Genomic DNA, 20,731 nt, shown 5'->3' with positions numbered 1-20,731 from the left:
AGAACACCCTAGCAACCACCTAGCAATGCCCTAGCAACCACCAAGAATACCGTAGCAACTGCCTAGCAACCACCCAGAACACCTTAGCAACTACCTAGCAACAACCCTAGCAACCACCAATAATACCCTAGCAACCACCTAGAACACCTTAGCAACTGCCTAGCAACTGCTTAGCAACCACCTAGCAACCACCCAGAACACCCTAGCAACCACCAAGAATACCCTAGCAACCGCCTAGCAACCACCCAGAACACCTTAGCAACTGCCTAGCAACCGCCTAGCACCACCTAGCAACCACCCAGAACACCCTAGCAACTGCCCAGCAACACCTTAGCAACCACTCAGAATACCATAGCAACTGCCTAGCAACCACCCAGAACACCCTAGCAACCACCTAGCAACGCCCTAGCAACCACTCAGAATACCCTACCCTAGCAACTCCATAGCAACGACCCAGAACACTCTAGCAACGCCCTAGCAACCACCCAGAACACCTTAGCAACTGCCTAGCAACCATGTGTGTGTAATAATGGTTTATTGTTTAAAGGCACGGCGTCGACCCGCATCTTCGGGATCGCAAATGGTTCTAACAGCGGAGTTTGAGATGGACCCAGCCCTATCTCTGCCTTCACCTGTTAGATCCAGTGCTTTATCTCGGGGAGAAGCACGCTCTGCGGTTTCTCCTCCCCGGGATGAGGCGCTCATGCTGCGATTTCCAGTTCCGAGGAATTGGTATTAGTGTTTGTTGTTTAAAAATAAATAAGGCAGTGGTTTATGAGTTTTCAATAAATAAATAAGTCAGCTCATAACTCTGTTGAATAAAGAGGATCTTATAAAAGGATGTTTTATCTAGTGCTGTTGCTAAGTTAAACATTACTGGCCAGCCGAACATATATGAGAGTGAAAATATAAGGAAAACTCTATATTTCAGCCTCCCCGTCGGGGAGTGCCGTGTTTTCCCTATCTCCACACTGAGGTGTCGAGATGGTGGAATAAACCGGTTTCTATTTATGTGTTTTATCCCTAAACTTCTACTATAGTAATATTATGGGTATTAAGTATCATGGTATGACAGTGTCTCGGGTTAAAGAGACGCTTGCGAGGTATCTCTCTCCTGGGTCGGCGTCATCATAACCCCGACGTTACCCACCAGCCATCATAAATAATAGATAAATATTATTAGGCAGCTCTGGTAGGTAAAGTATATAAGGACATGGATGAATGTGAGGATGTAACAGCACTGACGCTATTCGAGAATTGCGTCGCACAACAGATAAACTATACCGGGGAGGGACGGTTTCGAGAAATCGTTTCTCCTCGGCGTCCTATGGGTGGCAACTATCTGAGGAGGGTCGCACCGCTGCCAGTTCGGTTGTTTCCTGCTGGTGGCCACGGAGTGATATATATTTATATATACATGTATATACAGTATATAGTTTTTCTGATGTAAAGAAAAATTAAGATAAAATATGTCTGTTCAGCGGCGTTCCAGAGGTTTCTTCCTCACCGATCTAATGTTCCTGAGACTGCTGGGCGGGAGCAGTCTCAGCCTACTTAAGCTCCTTGCAGCATAGAGTGCTGCAAAACAGAGATTTGCCATTCAGGCTCATCCACAATCAAGGGGGACCTGGGTGAGAAGGAATTGGAAATATTAAATTTATTCAAACAGCATGGCATAGAACTAATACAATTACAAAGGCTGGAGAAAGAGAGTAAAGCTTTATTCGGACGGGATTGTTTTAACATGGAGAGGTGGGGTTGTAAGGCCTGCCCAATCAGCCCAACAAATGTTTCCGATAAGCGGGTGAAGGTTTAAGGTTTATTGCGGGTTACTGTCTTTTCCCGCGTGGCAAAGTAATTTAATTCCAATTCAACTTTTATCTGACTCCATTTTATCACGACCTCGAATTTATTTTAGAATGCCAATGGGTTATTGGTTATTTATATAATAGTTTAGCGACACATTTGATTATTCTATTTATCTCTTTACTCTTATTATTCTCGTTCATAAGCCGGCCAATATTACTTCTCTGATAGTAGCTTTGGTTTGGTCATGCCATGGTTTCCCACGTACACTTAACTAGATTAACATTACATTAAACAGAGGTAAGACTCACCCTATTTTGGTTGGTCGAGCAACACTTTGCTGTCCTAAACGGAAATTCCCTGTTTGTCTTTACAAACCAGGTACACTTGGATTAGTGCCAAATATTAGCCTGAACGCTAAAATCGCAGTTGGTGTGCCCATTGCTCCACTCAAAACTGGACTCTAGTCTGTCACTAATCTGACGCAGATTTGCGGGAACATGCGCATTCGCTTAATCTACTTGGGAAAATAAATTCAGAGTAAGTCGGAATAAATCCAAATGTAACAATTTATTATGTCAGGTAAATGTATCATGCCAATTATGTAATCAGTTCAAAGATAATAAATACAAAACATCAAATGCTCTGGAATAAAGAGAAAAGATGCAAACCTGACATTAGAAAAATACATAATGCTGAATGTCTGAAGACATCCAGTATTACGGGCTGATTTCAACTACAAATCGCCCCGAGTCTCTTGTGGCATTTCTTTATGTACTCAGACCAGGGCAGATACTTCTTTCACATGGAAACATGAGCTAACAATGGCAATTTGCATTCAGAGTTTTCACCTTTTGAGGGCAGGATGCCATTTGCCCGGAAGACACACCCTCCTCTGTGTGCAAGATATCTCTAAACTCTTAAAAACTTTGTTACCTTTTGGTTTACTTCTTTGGGAATGAGACCTTTGTACCTCTCACACTGAGACATTTCAAATGAGTCCAAACATGTATTGCATTGTATGATAATTGTTCACATTAAACCATATAGATTTTTGGGTGAATTTCAGGTGATCTCAGCATGAGAGAGAGATGAGATGGGGAAGGGAAAGTAATGTAAATTAATGCAATACTGATTTGATTGCCCTTAGAGCAAGTCTCTTTCTCAAGAGAGATTTCAAATGTTAATTTCCTTTTTTCTCTTTTTCTCAGAGACTGGCTCTCTCTCCCAGTTTTTCCCGTTTCTCCAGTCTTACAGGGACTTTTACCTTCAGTAAAAAGGTCCAGAAAAATTACCTCAGGTAATACTAATCCTGTGCGAATAGACCTGCTGGAAAAATGTACGTAATTATTCCCTCATTTACTGTTTAAAAGGAGTTTTCCCTGTTTTTAAAGCAATCAATGGTATTCTACAATGTGAGACAAAACTCAAGTGTTTCCCACACGCCATTTAGATCAAAAAGAAGATCGAATGCACTTGTTAGAGGCACAAAACTTATTTAAGCATATTAGGTAAGTGGCTATTACCAACATAATCCAATCTGAATTTAATTAATACATCGTTCGACTGGACTTAACTGTTTTATATACATAAATATAGGTTAAGTGTTTGCACACATGATATCAGGAAGCAATGTAATACATATGTGACGACTGGAAGGTGACAGTGGTGAGTAAATAGAGTTACTCCTCCCACTTCTACTAGTTTTACTGAGATATCTTTGTGCGAATTGGCCGTTATTATTACAGACGTCCTATGGTAAAATTACATTACTCCATCTACTCTTGTAAAAGTAATCCTGTCCGAATAGTGCTTACGAATACAAAAACAGAGAGATCACCCCCCATATGCACCACTTTATGAGAATGCTGCAAGCTGAATGCCTATAACAGGAAAACTGGAGGGGAAGCTGTAAAATAAAAGGCCCTGTAGAGTTTGAGGGACCGATCTGTTAGATTACAGAAGAAGAAAACAGTGAGCAAGAGTGTGAAGAGGAGCCAAGAATGATTACAAGTAGGGCTGCACAATATATCGAAATTATTGAAATATCGCAAATGTATAAATCGCAATATGCATATCGCAACAGCCCCCCAAAAAAAGAAAAAAAAAAAGGTTGTTGATTGTGGCCTGTGGAATGTTGGTCCTCTTCAATGGCTGGGCTGTCACTCCTCTTCAATGGCTGTGCGAAAGTTGCTTTTTTCACGTTTTTTTTTTTCAATACAGTAAAACTGCACATTTTAGAGTGGCCTTTTATTGTGGCCAGCCTAAGGCATACCTGTGCAATAATCATGCTGTCTAATCAGCATCTTGATACAGTATGCCACACCTGTGAGGTGGATGGATTATCTCGACAAAGGAGAAGTGCTCACTAACACAGATTTACACAGATTTGTGGCTTTAAGGTAGCAATAGTCTTTGCCAGGTGAATGAAATGTGTGTCAACATAATAAATTAGAACATCCAGAGCTAATATTAGCTATAGACCTTTTCAGCGCTGCGCTCGTTGTGTTCTGTCTTCCAGTTTGTATTTCCACCGCATGAAGGGAAGATCTTACACATTTATGAATGAACTGCTTGTCTCGGTCCATCGAGTTCAGATAACACTGAAAAGACTTTCAAAACAGTTTCAGTCTGACTTCAGCCTAATAGGGATAGGCTACACTGTACATCATTAAGTGGCTAAATGTATATGTATTTTGTGTATTTTTAAAACTGCAGTCCGTAGCTTTTTTGGGTTAAAAATTATCCCAAATAAATTTTTGAGCGATCCTCTCGTTCACCGGGGTGAACTCCAACACATGGCGGCTGAGCTGGGGGGCTTTAAGCAAACCGGTGGCAGTTCAAGGAGTTCCCTGCGCCTTCGGGTCGGGGACAGGTCTCTCACTGTCGTTTGTGCCTACGGGCCAAACGGCAGTGCAGAGTACCCGGCCTTCTTGGAGTCTCTGGGAGGGGTCCTGGAAAGTGTTCCGACTGGGGACTCCGTCGTTTTACTGGGGGACTTCAACGCCCACGTGGGTAACGACAGTGACACCTGGAGGGGCGTGATTGGGAGGAACGGCCCCCCTGATCTGAACCCGAGGGGTGTTCAGTTATTGGACTTCTGTGCTAGTTACAGCTTGTCCATAACGAACACCATATTCAAGCATAAGGGTGTCCATCAGTGCACGTGGCACCAGGACACCCTAGGCCGTAGGTCGATGATCGACTTTGTGGTCGTTTCATCTGACCTCCGGCTGTATGTCTTGGACACTCGGGTGAAGAGACGGGCGGAGCTGTCAACTGATCACCACCTGGTGGTGCGTTGGATCCGATGGCGGGGGAGGGAGCTGGACAGACTCGGCAGACCCAAGCGTACTGTAAGGGTCTGCTGGGAACGTTTGGCCGAGTCTCCTGTCAGAGAGATCTTCAACTCCCACCTCCGGCGGAGCTTCGACCGGATCCCGAGGGAGGCTGGAGATATTGAGTCCGAGTGGACCATGTTCTCCACCTCCATTGTCGAAGCGGGCGCTCGGAGCTGTGGCTGTAAGGTCTCCACTGCCTGTCGAGGCGGCAATCCCCGAACCCGGTGATGGACACCGGAAGTAAGGGATGCCGTCAAGCAGAAGGAGTCCTATCGGGCCTGGTTGGCTTGTGGGACTCCTGAGGCAGCTGACGGGTACCGGCAGGCCAAGCGGACTGCAGCCCGGGTGGTTGTGGAGGCAAAAACTTGGGCCTGGGAGGAGTTCAGTGAGGCCATGGAGAAGGACTATCGGCTGGCCTCGTAGAGATTCTGGCAAACCGTCCGGCGCCTCAGGAGAGGGAAGCAGTGCCCTACCAACGCTGTTTACAGTAGAGGTGGGGAGCTGTTGAGGATCTCCTCAATCCCGCTGTCACGTCTTCCATTGAGGAAGCAGAGGCTGAGGGCTCAGAGGTGGACTCGTCCATCACCCAAGCTGAAGTCACCGAGGTAGTCAAGAAACTCCTCTGTGGCAAGGCACCGGGGGTGGATGAGATCCGCCCTGAGTACCTCAAGTCTCTGGATGTTGTGGGGCTGTCTTGGCTGACACGCCTCTGCAGCATCGCGTGGCGGTCGGGGACAGTGCCTCTGGGATGGCAGACCGGGGTAGTGGTCCCTCTTTTTAAGAAGGGGGACCGGAGGGTGTGCTCCAACTATAGGGGGGATCACACTTCTCAGCCTCCCTGGGAAAGTCTATGCCAGGGTACTGGAGAGGAGAATACGGCCGATAGTAGAACCTCGGATCCATGAGGAACAGTGTGGTTTTCGTCCAGGCCGTGGAACACTGGACCAGCTCTATACCCTCTACAGGGTGCTGTAGGGTTCATGGGAGTTTGCCCAACCAGTCCACATGTGCTTTGTGGATTTGGAGAAGGCATTCAACTGTGTCCCTCGTGGCGGCCTGTGGAGGGTGCTCCGGGAGTATGGGGTCCGGGGTCCTTTACTAAGGGCTGTCCGGTCCCTGTACGACCGAAGCAGGAGCTTGGTTCACATTGCCGGCAGTAAGTCAGACTTGTTCCCGGTGCGTGTTGGGACTCCGGCAGGGCTGCCCTTTGTCGCCGGTTCTGTTCATAATTTTTATGGACAGAATTTCTAGGTGCAGCCAGGGGCCGGAGGGTGTCAGGTTTGGTGACAACACGATTTTGTCTCTGCTCTTTGCAGATGATGTTGTCGTGTTGGCCTCATCAAGCCAGGACCTTCAGCATGCACTGGGACGGTTTGTAGCCGAGTGTGAAGCGGCTGGGATGAGAATCAACACCTCCAAATCCGAGGCCATGGTCCTCAGTCGGAAAAGGGTGGCTTGCCCACTTCAGGTTGGTGGAGAGTTCCTGCCTCAAGTGGAGGAGTTTAAGTATCTTGGGGTTTTGTTCACGAGTGAGGGCAGGATGGAACGGGAGATTGACAGACGGATCGGTGCAGCTTCTGCAGTAATGCGGTCGATGTACCGGTCTGTCGTGGTAAAGAAAGAGCTGAGCCGCAAGGCGAAGCTCACGATTTACCGGTCAATCTACGTTCCTACTCTCACCTATGGAAAGGACAAGATCCCGGATACAGGCGGCCGAAATAAGCTTTCTCCGCAGGGTGGCTGGGCGATCCCTTAGAGATAGGGTGAGAAGCTCGGTCACTCAGGAGGAGCTCAGAGTAGAGCCGCTGCTCCTCCACATCGAGAGGGGTCAGCTGAGGTGGCTCGGGCATCTGTTCCGGATGCCTCCTGGACACCTTCCCGGGAAGGTGTTCCGGGCGCGTCCCACTGGGAGGAGACCCCGGGGAAGACCTAGGACACGGTGGAGAGACTATGTCTCCCGGCTGGCCTGGGAACGCCTCGGTGTCCCCCCAGAAGAGCTGGAGGAAGTGTCTAGGGAGAGGGAAGTCTGGGGATCTCTGCTTAGACTGCTGCCCCCGCGACCCGGCCCCGGATAAGCGGAAGAAGATGGATGGATGGAAATTTTTGAGCAAGTACATAACCAGTCAGTGTTCAACACTCTCTGCTTGCCGTAGCTCGATTCAAAACAATAAGCTTGTAATAATGTATTTAATTCCAGTGGTACTGGTGGATTTCCGCGGGAAATTCGAGCATGTCTTTGCGTCATTACGTCACATCTGTCCACATAAAGAAGAGTCTCGGCTAGTCGGCTATGAGTGTGAGGATGTCGGAGGTGGAGATTTACAGCCTTTTCTCACAGCACTTGATATAATTAAACTTGTCAATTTGATGGCGGATCCAGAAAGGTTCACACGACAATCACCAATGACAACTGGAGATTCACCCATTGTAAAAGCCGAAAGACTTCGGAGAAAAAAAGAGACTGCAACCGGCCCATGCGAAAACAAGGATAAATATCGGGAGGGCATTAAATGTAGCCACGCAATGCTGATGTTGTTAACATTAACAATTTGAGAACAAAGTATAATTTGCACGGTTTGACATGATATGATAAGCGAGCGTTAAGGGCCCTACACACCGGGACGAATATCGGCGCGCGTTATTCGCCAGCGTTTTTCAACGCGTTTTTTGTGTTCACACCCAAGCGAATTTCGCTGACGATGAGCCGAGTGAACATGCAAATTCATTCCCTGACATTAGATGGCGCTTAATGTAAAACAGAAACCACTCCATAACAGTTCTCTTTAATCAAAATGTTTGTAGTCGCTGTCGCGTTTGTCATATAGTTCTTTATGTTCCGACACCAACGAGACCAGCAGCTCTACAATCATCTTGCCTTGCATCTTCCTCGTCTTATTTCTTCCCGGCAGTGTAGACACTACTTGGTGTATATCTTCTTCGCCGTTAAGTATGTGTGCTCGGCAAGACCGTTTTGTGTTTGAGCGCCCCCAAGTTGTGTTTTACTGTAACTTCAGAAGCTCCAGACACGTGAACAAAAGCGCCAATCTCATGGGTCGGATAGTTTTTGACGCGGCGCGTCAAACCAAAAAAAAGAACCCGAGGCGTTTTTTAAAAAAAATGACGCTTTTACACGTGGCGTTTTTCGCGCCGGTGTGCACACTCACATTGGCGCCCTTTGTTTAGTCACGAGGCAGTAAACTAGGGGTCGACCGATTAATCGGTCGGACGATTAATCGGCCGATTTTTTGCATTTTTTAACATAATCGGCATCGGCCAATATCCAGTATTTCAAGCCGATTATTAGGCGGGCGCATCTGTGGGCAGCCTAGTGTTGTTGTTGTTGTGGAACAGGTGTGCGACGCACGCTGCGCCTAGAGTCATTCTCCAGCGGAGTGAGCAGACCTCATCCAGTGCCTAAGGAAGGAGCTAAGTTCCATGGAGAAAACTCCTTTATATTTAATTAAAACCTTTTGATATGTTACTGCCAACGTCGAGAAAAAATATGAATAGGCGACATGACGTTCGGCTACTTTGGATATTGATAGCGTTGTTGAGGTTGCATTAGCACAGCAGAAGGGTTGCTATCATGTCACAATAAGTAAGCAAGAATTTTGCAATTACAGACAGAGAATCTGAGACTTTTATCTGTTCTGTGTCTTATATTTGAGAGGGTTGTCACTCAATGCAGAGAAATAAGTAATAAAAAAAGTGACCAACGCACTATAGGTTAGTGAAGGACTGGCTTTGCTTTGCTAGCGTCGATGTTGCTAGGGTTGGGTAGCTACAGATAGACCCGGTGCTAATACGGCACCGGTGCCTTAACGACCGTTATTTACCGGACCGAATATGAATGCGGATTTCTGTGCTTCATTTCACTGTTATGCCTGTGCTTCTCTTGGATGCTCTGAAAACGGACGTTAGAAACGTAACGCTAGTCAGCAGTTAACTTTAGCATACCGTTAGCTAGTAGCTGGATTAAACACTGTTAAAATGCCGGCCAAACAGTGTAATGTGTGACTGTATTGTAGACTAGGGGTGGAACGGTACATGTATTCGCATTGAACCGAAACGGTACGGGCGTCACGGTTCGGTGTATACATTTACACGGAGAATACATGGTATAAAAATAAATAAAACTCGCATGCAAAATTAATACATGTTATGCGGAACTACTACTACGGGTTCTTTAGGGACACCTAATCTGTAGCTCCGCCTTAGCTCTGAAGCAGGCAGCGATGTAAAGATTGCAATGCTGGAATCATAAACTGTCTATGGCTGGAATATGGTGTGTGTGTGTGTGTGTGTGTGTGTGTGTGTGTGTGTGTGTGTGTGTGTGTGTGTGTGTGTGTGAGAGAGAGAGAGAGAGAGAGAGAGAGAGAGAGAGAGGCGCTGGGCGCGATCCGTGTTTACAGTTGCAAAGTGTTTACTTATATTTGTGTGTGTGTGTGTGTGTGTGTGCGCGCGTGAGGTGCGGATGCGATCGAACAGTGGAAACATAAAAACATACTCCGTCATTTTGTTTATATCCTACAAGACATCATTCAAACTGCAAAGTGTTTAAGTTACTGTTAATTAAAATGTTAAAGAAAACAAATATATTAATCTGAAATGTAGCAAATTAATTTTCAATTCATTCAAGTACAATTACCAAACATATCTCAAGGTCTTTTGTACAAGTGCAGATTGGTCAAGTGTTCAATAAATGTTTTTGTTGAGAAATCTTGTCTATCTTAAGTAATTATTTGTGTTACATTTTATCTTTCAAATAGAGGTTAAAAACAAGCACATAATCGGCCAAATATCGGCCAAAATAAATCGGCAGCATTAATCGGCCATCGGCCGACCCGGATTTCAAAAGATAGGCATCGGCATCGGCCTGAAAAAAACCATATCGGTCGACCTCTACAGTAAACGTCGGCGAATATCGCGCGCGAAATTCGTCCCGGTGTGAACAGGCCTTTAGATTTAATCAGCGCGATTTACTGCAATGCTTTTTTCCCTTTAACATTAGTTGGTCAGAACAAAAGTGGATGTTACTTGTTCAGACGACATTTCCCGGTAAAAATTCTAATGTTTGTCATACTTCCAAAAAGTAGAATCTGTGATTGCGAATGACAGTATCCACACCGGCGGTAACTGACAGCCGCACATTCTCCTCAAAACATTGGATTTATCCGCGCTGTGCCGTGCCGAGGCACAACCCACATAAAGTTGATAATTCCACAAATAACTGCAATTGTAGATTTCGAACAGAGATGGCGACAAAGAGGAAAAACTGCGGACTGCAGCTTTAAGATATACAATACTGTTTTTTATTATTTAACATAGTATTTTTGTATTTTATTTTGATATATTTACACTTAGGCAAATGTATAGACTTTTTGGGGACTTTTTCGAGGGGGGGGTAGACAGCATTGGGATTGGAAAATGGAAAGATAAACTGAGGTATTTTGTTATTTTATTTTAAAAGTGCATACGTACATAAGTGCAAACATACATAAATAACATAAGGTTATATAGGAAATAAGATAAGACAGATTTTATTAAAGAGGGTAAGACATTTTGAAAAAGCTCTTGCCCAGTTTGTTGGCTTTGTTATGCCACATGATAACAAACATAGACTAAGGCAACATGCTTTTCTTTTAATTGTGCAATTAATGTATGTCACTTTAGTCTAACGTGTATGTATGTTTTTGAGCGACTCTTATGACATTAGAAACATCAAGCAGAATTTAAAAAACATAAGAAGTTTGGTTTACTACTACATACAATATTTTTATTTATTGTACCAGGTACATTAAGTATGCTTAAAAAGATGTACATTTTTTTTTTATTTATTAGTTTTTTCTTTTGTGTCAAAAAAAGATCTCAAATAATAGGTACTAATTATTTGTATAATCTGATTCTGACTGCGATTTCTGCAGTATGGATTAATAATTGTGCAAATAACCAATCACAAATATCAATAAGTCCTGCTTCCAACACATCGGCCAAACTGAAAAACGTATAGGCCGATGCCGATATTTAAAAAATGCCAATTATTGGCCGATATATCGGTCTTGGCAATATATCGGTCTTAGCGATATATTGGTCGACCCCTACAAACAACCAACCATAAATACCAACAGGTTGAAGGAAATTAAAAGGCTGTAACTTGTGGCCTGAATTAATTATTTGAATCACAATATAAATGTATTAAAAACACACACAAATATACATGTACTTTCATTCACATTTCTGTGTTTAAGGACAAAGGAACACATCAATATGCAAAACTTCAGTATATTGTGAAAGAACCAATTCAATTTTAATAATACAGATACTTCTTTTATTGATTTATTACATAAATCGCATTCCAACAGATTTAGACTTGGTTTCACAAACAGGGCTTAGATTAAGCCAGGATTAGGCCTTTGTTCAATTAGGATATTTAAGAATATTTTATACACATGCCTTAGAAACAAAACATGGTGTGCATCTTCAGACAAAACAATGGCTTTGACATATTTTAAAGGGGACCTATTATAGCCCTTTTTACAAGATGTAATATAAGTCTCAGGTGTCCCTAGAATGTGTCTGTGAAGTTTCAGCTCAAAATACCTCAAATATCATTTATTTTTCCATGTTGTAAATTTTGAGTGATAAGAAAAACATGCTGTTCTTGTGCATGTATCTTTAAATGCAAATGAGCTGCTGCTCCCCGCCCCTCTTTCCAGAAGAGGGCGGAGCCATTACAGCTTGTGCCTCCAATACTCAAAAACTAACAAAACATCTGTTTGTTTTTAATTATCATCTCTATCATGGTCACGCTCACGTGACATTGCAATTCTTCATCATCATAAAAGTTGATTGTCTGCATGTGTTTTAAAGCCATATCAGTCTAAACTTCTGATACATGGTTTTCTGAGCGCACACATCGAAGCACGCGCACAGAAAGATGGATGTCAGATGAAAGATCTCTTTCACGTCTTATTTTTAATTTGTCAAAAACACATAAAGTTCACGTAAACACAGTTGGTTATGTCTGTGAACGTAAACAGCAAGTATAGAAATCGCATGTGTATATTAAATCTGAGTGTTAAAGTGAAAGCAGCGTAATATATAGTACCTATTCATAAATGCTGTTTAAAGAAAAACAGAAAAATGCTGTTAAATGCTCCGGCGAGGAGATAAACATGGCGGACTGTGTACAGCTCATTCAAGGCGGAGTCTAAGCTAATAGAGCGGAGTCCATCAACAGTCGTGGGCGGGGCCTGTGCAATGTGATGTCACAAAAGCTACAATCTGCAAATTACTTGTTCTGAGACACTGCTTATGATTTATGGGGATTAAAAAAAGGAGTGGGTGGATTTCTACCATTATAGGGTGGTTGTGAACACACACTGAATTTTGCATAATTCCCTTTAAAGATATGCCAGTGCAAGTTGCTTTCAGTTAAAACAGCTCAAACATGCTTTTTAGTCTGGAACTAGTCTTAAAGGATTAGTTCACTTCAGAATTAAAATTTCCTGATAATTTGCTCACCCCCTTGTCATCCAAGATGTTCAAGTCTTTCGTTCTTCAGTCGAAAAGAAATTAAGGTTTCTGAGGAAAACATTCCAGGATTTTTCTCCATATAGTGACTTCAATGGGGTCCAACGGGTTGAAGGTCCGAATGTCAGTTTCAGTGCAGCTTCAAAGTCTCGACACGATCCAGCTGAGGAATAAGAGTCTTATCTAGACAAACTATTGCTCATTATAAAATAAACATTAACATTTATAAACTTAAATAAACATTTATATACTTTTTAACCACGAATGCTCGTCTTCAAACCATTGGACCCCATTGAAGTCCACTATATGGAGAAAAATCCAGGAATGTTTTCCTCAAAAACCTTAATTTCTTTTCGACTGAAGAAAGACAGACATTAGGGGGAGAGTAAATTATCAGGAAATTTTAATTCTGAAATCAAATAATCCTTTAAGCCTCATCTGTGAAACTGGGGGTAAGAATCACATGAAGAAAATAAGAATATTTAGAGAGATATGCACCAATGGATCAGATGTCATTGCAGCATGCAGTAGCAGTTGTGTCATTGCTCATTGGCCGAAATAAAAGAGCGTCTTTCCAACAATCTCTGGGCGTCTTCTTTAGCACTGGCATCCAGGACGGCCACTCGCTCGTCTTTACAAATCAATTCACGTTCACGTTTCAGCTCGTGATATGAACGAGAAAACACATGGAAGATAGATGTAGCTGGAAAAGCCATTATGAGAATACCACTCAATATGCTGCTAAAGGCCACAACCTGGCCAGGTATACTGTGCGGGACCATGTCACCATAACCGACAGTCGTCATTGATATAATAGCCCACCAATAGGAGGAAGGAATACTGCTAAAGCTGTGAGGGCCGGTGGTTTTTCCCTTAGTGAATTCCTTCTCTGCCAAGTGAACGAGAGGTGAGAATAAAGCCACAGCTACGCAGAGGAAGAGAAGTAGGAGTCCAAACTCTCGAATGCTTCGCTGCATCGTAATTCCCAGCGTTTGAAGACCCAGTGAGTGTCGAGCCAGTCGCATCACATACAGGATCCGCAGGGCACGCATGACCCGCAGAATCAAACCCAGCTTATCTAAATATCCACGACTTGCACCACCATGAAGTTCGGCTTCTTCAGATTCGTCTTCTCTATCCACAACCAGAGAGATGTAGTATGGTAGGATTGCTATGACATCTATGATATTCAGTGGGTTTCGAACAAACTGCAGTTTGCGTTGAGCATGAAGCAAACGCAACAGAAACTCCATGGAGAACCAGGCCACGCACACCGTTTCCACGATGAATATGTTGCGACACTTTTCTGAGCATTCGCCCTAGAAAAGAACAATAAGCAGAAATCAGATGAATGTTCAATTTTAACATATTACTAAAGCAGACTGCATGGTCTACAAAATGTGTGACGAAATTGTAACAATGTACTTTATTAAAGGAAACATGTAATGAAAGACTGCACTGATTATGTTGCGCTTACCAATATGAATTTTTACCAACACCTAGAATTGTGGAGACCATGCAGCATTATGCAAAACCAAATGTTTTCAGATACAAAAGTGTTTAAAAGCAGGTGAAGGTACTGAGATAAAAGATATGTTTGACTTTGGCAGTATGTTAACCGAGTGGCGAGACTTGCCACCAGTAATAGGGGAGTAGTTACAAACGGAGACGTTCAGTCGGACATTTTCAGCTTTTATGCTGTTTGCATAATTTATCAAAGATGAAGTGGATTAGATGCAATATTAGTCAAATACACAACCATTTCAGATGTTCATGAAACAACAGAAACACTTTTAATTCAATACTGCAATATAGTGACAGTAATAAAGTTAAACATAAGCCTATTGTAACGCTCAATTCACTGAAGATGAAGATAATATCAAGGTTTATTAAACAAGAACAAGAGCCAACAACACAAAACAGTGTGCCAATCACAAACAATACCGGACACTGAACTGAAGACAAGCAGGAACTAAATACACAGATGATAAGACAATGACAGACAGCTGTGAAGATCATTAGTGTCCATGGTGATTGATGATGAGGGGACATGTAGTGAATACAGTGATTAACTGGTGACTGTGACAGTACTCCCCCCTCCCCACTCCTGAAGATAGACCAACTGCGGAGGGAGGGTGCTCAGGAGGAGGACGAAGAGCAGGTGAAGGGCAAGGCAGGAGGGAACAGGGCGAAGCAGACAGTGCATGCGGTCAGGGCGGAGCAGGCTGTACAGGCGACCAAGTGGAGACAAGGGAGGGAGGAGCCATGGTGGAGGCAGGGCTGACGACTCCAGGGGGCCAACTGACGGGGTGGAGCAGGTGGGAGAGGAAACCAGGGTGGAGCCGGATAGCCGACGAGCCCAGACGATGCTGAGGATCCGGCGGGACATGGCGACGCCGCTGGCTCTGGCGACTGAGGTGTACGGTGGAGACAGAGGGAGTGAGGACCAGGGAGGAACTGAAGGGAGTGAGGAGTCCAACAGAGCAGGGACGAGGCGTAGCCAGAGGAGTGCAGTCCAGAGGAGAGATTAGGTTGACGAGTGACCAAGGTGGATCCGGGGGGACGAGGGAGCCTGGTGGGAACTGATGACCTGATAGGCCACAGTGGAGCTGGGGGAGGTAGGAGCCAAGGAGATGCTAATGGACCGTTAGGCTGAGGCGGAGTCCTGGTCGCGAAGGTCGAAGGCGGAGACCGGGGATCCACAGACCAGGCTGGAGCTGTAGGCTGGCAGACCTATGGCGACTCCACCTCCCCAAAGGTGGTTAGAGGAGCTGACAGACAGTGGTGGAAGAAGGGTTGAGAGGTGGCAGATAGGAGGAGGTGGGAGAGGAAGACTAGGTGGGAATTCAGACACCCATTCTGGCTGTCCCCGAGCCAGAATGGGTGTCTGAATTCCCACTTAGTCTCCCTCTCCCACCTCCTCCCATCTGCCACCTCTCAACCCTTCTCAGGTTCGGAGACAAACTCAGGCTTGGGGACAGAGGACTCTGGCTCGGCAGGCCTGACGTGAACAGACTCTGGCTCGGCAGGCATGGCGGCGACCATCTTAGCTGAGGGCTCAAGTGGTGAGGCGGAGGCCATCTTGGCCGGAGACGAGGGCTCAGGTGTGGTGGGTATGACGTGAAGAACAGGCTCAGGCTGGTCAGGCATGACGTGAGGAAGCTCCGGAAGGGTGGTCTCGGCGGGACGAGACTCTGGACTCTGGGTGCAGACGGGGTTCGTCTCTGGGCTCAGGACGAAGACAGGAGGTCCACAGCACATGATCCAGGTATAGTTCAGATGTACCCAGGATCGCTGATGCTGGAGCTTGCTGGTGCAGATGATCGTCCAGTCCGTGCCAGAAGACAGTTTTTAGGACGTCATCTGCCCAGCTTGCCCCATGAGAAAGCTCCAGGAACTCTGCCACATATTCCTCGATCTGGCGGCCCTCCTGGAAGCAGATCACTAGTCGGGTGACGGAATCAGAAGGGGTGAGGAAAACTCCCATTCTGTTTTCTCTTTTTTGGTCCGGTATTCTGTAACATTCGAAATTCACTGAAGACAAAGACGAAGACGATATCAAGGTTTATTTAACAAGAACTCTCAAAGAGAGTTAAACAAGAGAGCCAACAACACGAAACAATGTGCTAAGCACAAACAATACCAGATACTGAACTGAAGACAAGCAGGAACTAAATACACAGAAGATAACAAGAAGATGACAGACAGCTGTGAAGATCATTAGTGTCCATTGTGATTGATGATGTGCAGGTGATAGGTGATCAGGAGATTGCTGATAGTATGCAGGTTGGAAACCAAAGAGGATGATGGGACATGTAGGGAAGACGTGATTAACTGGTGATCTTGACACCTATAGTATTTAAACACCAATACGATGGGTCTATATTTTTTTTATTTTGATAAACATGACACAATATAATATTAAGGTTACATAAAAAAGAGCTGTGCTTTCCATTCTATGACAGTCAAGCTAAGAAAAGATGTCTGAAAGTTGCGGTCGGTGGTCAGTGTGTGTGTGTGTGTGTGTGTGTAAATGTATGTTATTGACCAATGTTTTCCACTTTTGATGTTACTTCTAGAGAGAAATTACTATTACAGTAGTTGAATATATTCACTTAGTTATCACCAAAGTATCACCACCAGTATCATTATTTCTGTGTTACAGTAATTCAAATGATCTCAGAAGAACTGGGATAAAAGTTTATAGTTCGGATATAAACACTGATTGAAAATTGAGTAAATCACCTTTTGAAAGTAACAATTTAGAAACAAAAAAGTAACATAAGAAAAAAAAAAAAAATGATCAAATAGGTGGCAACAAGTGACTTAAAAAATGTATTGGTCATTGAATCATTCATTCAAGAGATTCGTTCAAAAACACTGATTTATCCAGTAATGAAACAATTGAAGTGTTTATGAGTGAGTCACTGAATTATTCATTTAACCCGATTTTAAATAAATCAATACCCGTTCTTGTCCTAGGACAACTTTGATGAACTTTTTTTATCCACTTCAAATGTTGACTACTGTAGATAAAACACAATGGATATAAAAAGAGGGATGTCATGCACTAACCCTGTCATCGTGATCAGGAATGGTGCTGATACACAAGCTGATAACGGTCACGGCAATCATGACAATGGAGAAGCATGCAAAGATCTTCCCAGGCCAGCCAGAATGAGGGTTTTCCACTATCTCCTGCAACCGGTTCATGAGCCCGACATAGCCCGTCTCTCGAGCTAAAGGCCTCTGAAGAGCGAGCCTCCTCTGCCTCCTTTCGTCCTCCTTCTTCTTCTTCTCTCCCACTTCTTCCACACAGGACAACATCTTGCGTCGGCAGCAGCGCTCCATGTGAACCGGGTCGATGCCCCAATAGGTAAGTTCATCAGATAGTGACACGGCGCACACCTGTCGAAGAAGCCTCAGTTTCCCCGCAGCGAGGAAGTTAAAGATGATCCTGAAGGCCACCGAGCTGCGGTCAAAGAAAAACTCTCGCCGGGTCTCGTCGTAGTCGTCACAGAGCTGGGCGATTTCATCCGGGCTCCTGCACTGACGAAGCTGTCCCAAACGAGACAACGGGAACTCGTCCAGCGTGCTCCAGGGAAACGTGTAGCGATCCCCTCCCACGTTGATGAGCACTAGTTTGCTGTGGTCCACGTCTCTCGAGATGCCGAGGAGTCGCTGGGCTCGTTGGAAATACACACCTTTGACTGTTTCCGTCTCTGGGATTTCTGTGAAAAACAGGTCGAGGCTGCTGTCGTCTGTGCTGACTGAGAGATTGCTGAAGTCATGGTTGGCATTGCTGATGATTGGCATGGTGGCATTTGGGCATGGCAGTGATTTTGAAAGTAGTATGTGTAGCTTAAGTACTGGAGCACTGTAAACAAAAAGAGTTTTATTTTATTGCAACACTAGCATCAACAATATCAACATGCAGGACAAATTGTTTCAATACAAATTAATATTCGTGTTGATGTGAATAGGTCTAAACTGACTTATATTAATTAGAATTTTAAAGGGATAGTTCACCCAAAAATTAATTCTGTCATCATTTGCACACAATCATGTCATTCCAAACACATACAATTGGTTCAAAACACAAATTAAGATATTTTTAATGAAATCTGAGAGGTTGCTGTCCCTTCATAGAAAGGTCACCAAAACTAAAACAGATCCAAAAAGGTTATAAAGGTTGTCTTAAAACGAATCCTTCAAGTGATTTATTTCAAGTCTTGTGAAGAGATACCATCGCTTTATATGATGAACAGCTTTAATTTACATCTAAACACTAATCGACACACATTCATACACATCATTGTTCTGAAATGAGGCGGCAAAGTCTTCAGGTTTAATAAATCATATTGTAAATTCATGTCCCAATTAAACATTTTCCTGCTTAAATAAACATAAATACAATTGTATTTTTAGTATTATTTTTTTGTATTGTTCTATTTATTAAAACCAAGTATAAATCTCATCAAATTAGTGTTTTTATTCCAAAATAATAACTGAAGACAGTAACAATTTAAACAATATATTTTATTTGTGATCTGATGTTCAGCTGTTCTTTTTAGTAGTCAACTAATTTTCAATGGTCATTAAGCTTGTACACTGGTCACATACACAAAGATGTAACTTTAATTTAACCAAGCTGATTTTTCTTTTTTTTTTTTTATCTAGATTCATCATATTTTCAGACCATTTCAAGTTTGATTTTGATGCAGCAGTGATATAAGGCGGAGTCTTGATATTGATGCCTCGGAACCAGGGGGCCAATGTTTCATAAAACATTGAAGCTTCCTCGGGCGCCGCCATTGATGAGCGGACCCTCACCTGCTGTTAGCATTCCGTTGACTCCCATTCATTTTGGCGTCACTTTGACAGCGAATAACTTCATTTGTCCATTATTTATTTCTAAAAAAACACGAACATGTATAAAAGGCTCCATTACCTTGTATCTTACGTTATGGCCCCATAGAAGCAGTTTTTGTAAAAGTAGGCTAACGATTGCGTCATAACCACGCGACTCTCTGTCGCACAGTAGAGAGATTACCGTATGGACGGGAGGAGAAGCTCGCGAGCAATCAGGGGGACGTGGAGGCAAAATGACAAAGTAATTAATCAGAATACTTAGCAAAAGTTGCTCTGCTCCCAGCTCATGGACAGCTCCTACTCACGATCTACGTCTCTGCAAGTTTCGGAAGGGAATGATTCAGATTTCTCTTGGCACAGCTACTAGAAGACAGACAGGTTGCTCACGTCACATCTACGTCGTCAAGCTCAGTTTGAGTCGCTCAGCCATCAGGAAGTGAGAGCTTCTAATTGACTTCACTTTTCTCCATTGAATCCAATGGGGTCGCTGTGTCCATTTCTTATACTGTCTATGCTCGGAACGCACACGAAAAACAATAGGCGAGATTTATCGCATCCAATCACAGCGCGATGGAGGCATTGCCTTCTGTCACGTGACTCTCCCCCATTCGTTCTCAATTACCCCCCTCTTAACCCACCGCGCCCTTTAGAGGGGTACCTTTAACAGCAACTTGCTGCTGTATCTACCTGCTGGTGTCACTTTAGAAAAAAATATACACTTTTTAATGCCATATTTTAAAATATTTGCATTGTTTTACCTTTGTAATATGGATTATTTTCTCATCCTATTCTTTTTTCTCTTTTTTTTAGGAGGTACTGCCTCCCCTTGCCTCCTCGGAGGAAACGCCATTTAACTGAAGCTCGTTCATGAAGACTCTCATTCTAGAACAAACCTGTTGGTTTTAGTGCACGCACTTGCTGCTGTTCACAGTGTGTGATGTATGTGTGTTTATATGTGAATAAAAGCCTAAATTATATTTGTTCATCATTTAAATCAAACATATCTCTTCACAAGACTTGGATTAAACCACTCAATTTATACGGATTAGTTTTACAATGCATTTAGGCTATAACCTTTTTGGATATTTTCAGCTTTGGTTACCTGAACAGAAACCTCTCAGGTTTCATTAAAAAAAAATAGGTTAATTTGTGTTTCAAAGATACTTAGGGGTTTGGAATGAGGCGATGGTGAATTTATGACAGAATTTTCAGTTTTGGGTGAACTATCTCTTTAATTATCCTTCTTTTTCTTTTCTTTTTCTTTTATTACAATGTGCATGGCACTTACTAAAATACAGTCTCATCAACAAACATTCACTACAGCAATAAATAACTTTTACCACAATGTTGATCTGTCTGTCAATGCAAACCATTTGATGATAGGCTATAAAAACAAAAACTTACCTGCTTTGAAAAAAATGTTAAGGGTTCAGTCATCCTAAAAGATTTACTCATCTGTCACAATATTATTCACATATGTTATCATCAGCTAGGAAAGTGAATAATCCAAATTTAAAAAGTCGACAGGATGAAGTTGCTCGTCCCATCTTGGAAGTAAGTTTGCTGCAGTTAAATGTTGCCATGAGCTCTTCATGTGTGTCTCCCTGGTCAGATGGACAGGAATAATCTGTCTGTCTCATAAACATTAAATATATAAAACCCGATTATCTAACACCGCT

General features: G+C 43.4%; 1 protein-coding gene across 1 annotated transcript; it reads right to left on the bottom strand.

The window, feature by feature from the left end:
* Positions 1-13,219: 13,219 nt before the first annotated feature.
* On the bottom strand, positions 13,220-17,996 carry kcng4b (potassium voltage-gated channel, subfamily G, member 4b; the record flags this gene model as incomplete). Its single annotated transcript, XM_081358319.1, has 2 exons — positions 13,220-13,999; positions 17,256-17,996. 2 exons carry the CDS (start codon positions 17,994-17,996, stop codon positions 13,220-13,222), a joined length of 1,521 nt encoding a protein of 506 aa, XP_081214445.1.
* Positions 17,997-20,731: the final 2,735 nt, after the last annotated feature.

Source organism: Scardinius erythrophthalmus, assembly GCF_964197995.2.
Source record: "Scardinius erythrophthalmus genome assembly, chromosome: 2".
Lineage (NCBI taxonomy): Eukaryota > Metazoa > Chordata > Actinopteri > Cypriniformes > Leuciscidae > Scardinius > Scardinius erythrophthalmus.
Note: the sequence above shows the minus strand (reverse complement) of the source record. Positions and strands in the feature narration are given on the sequence as shown.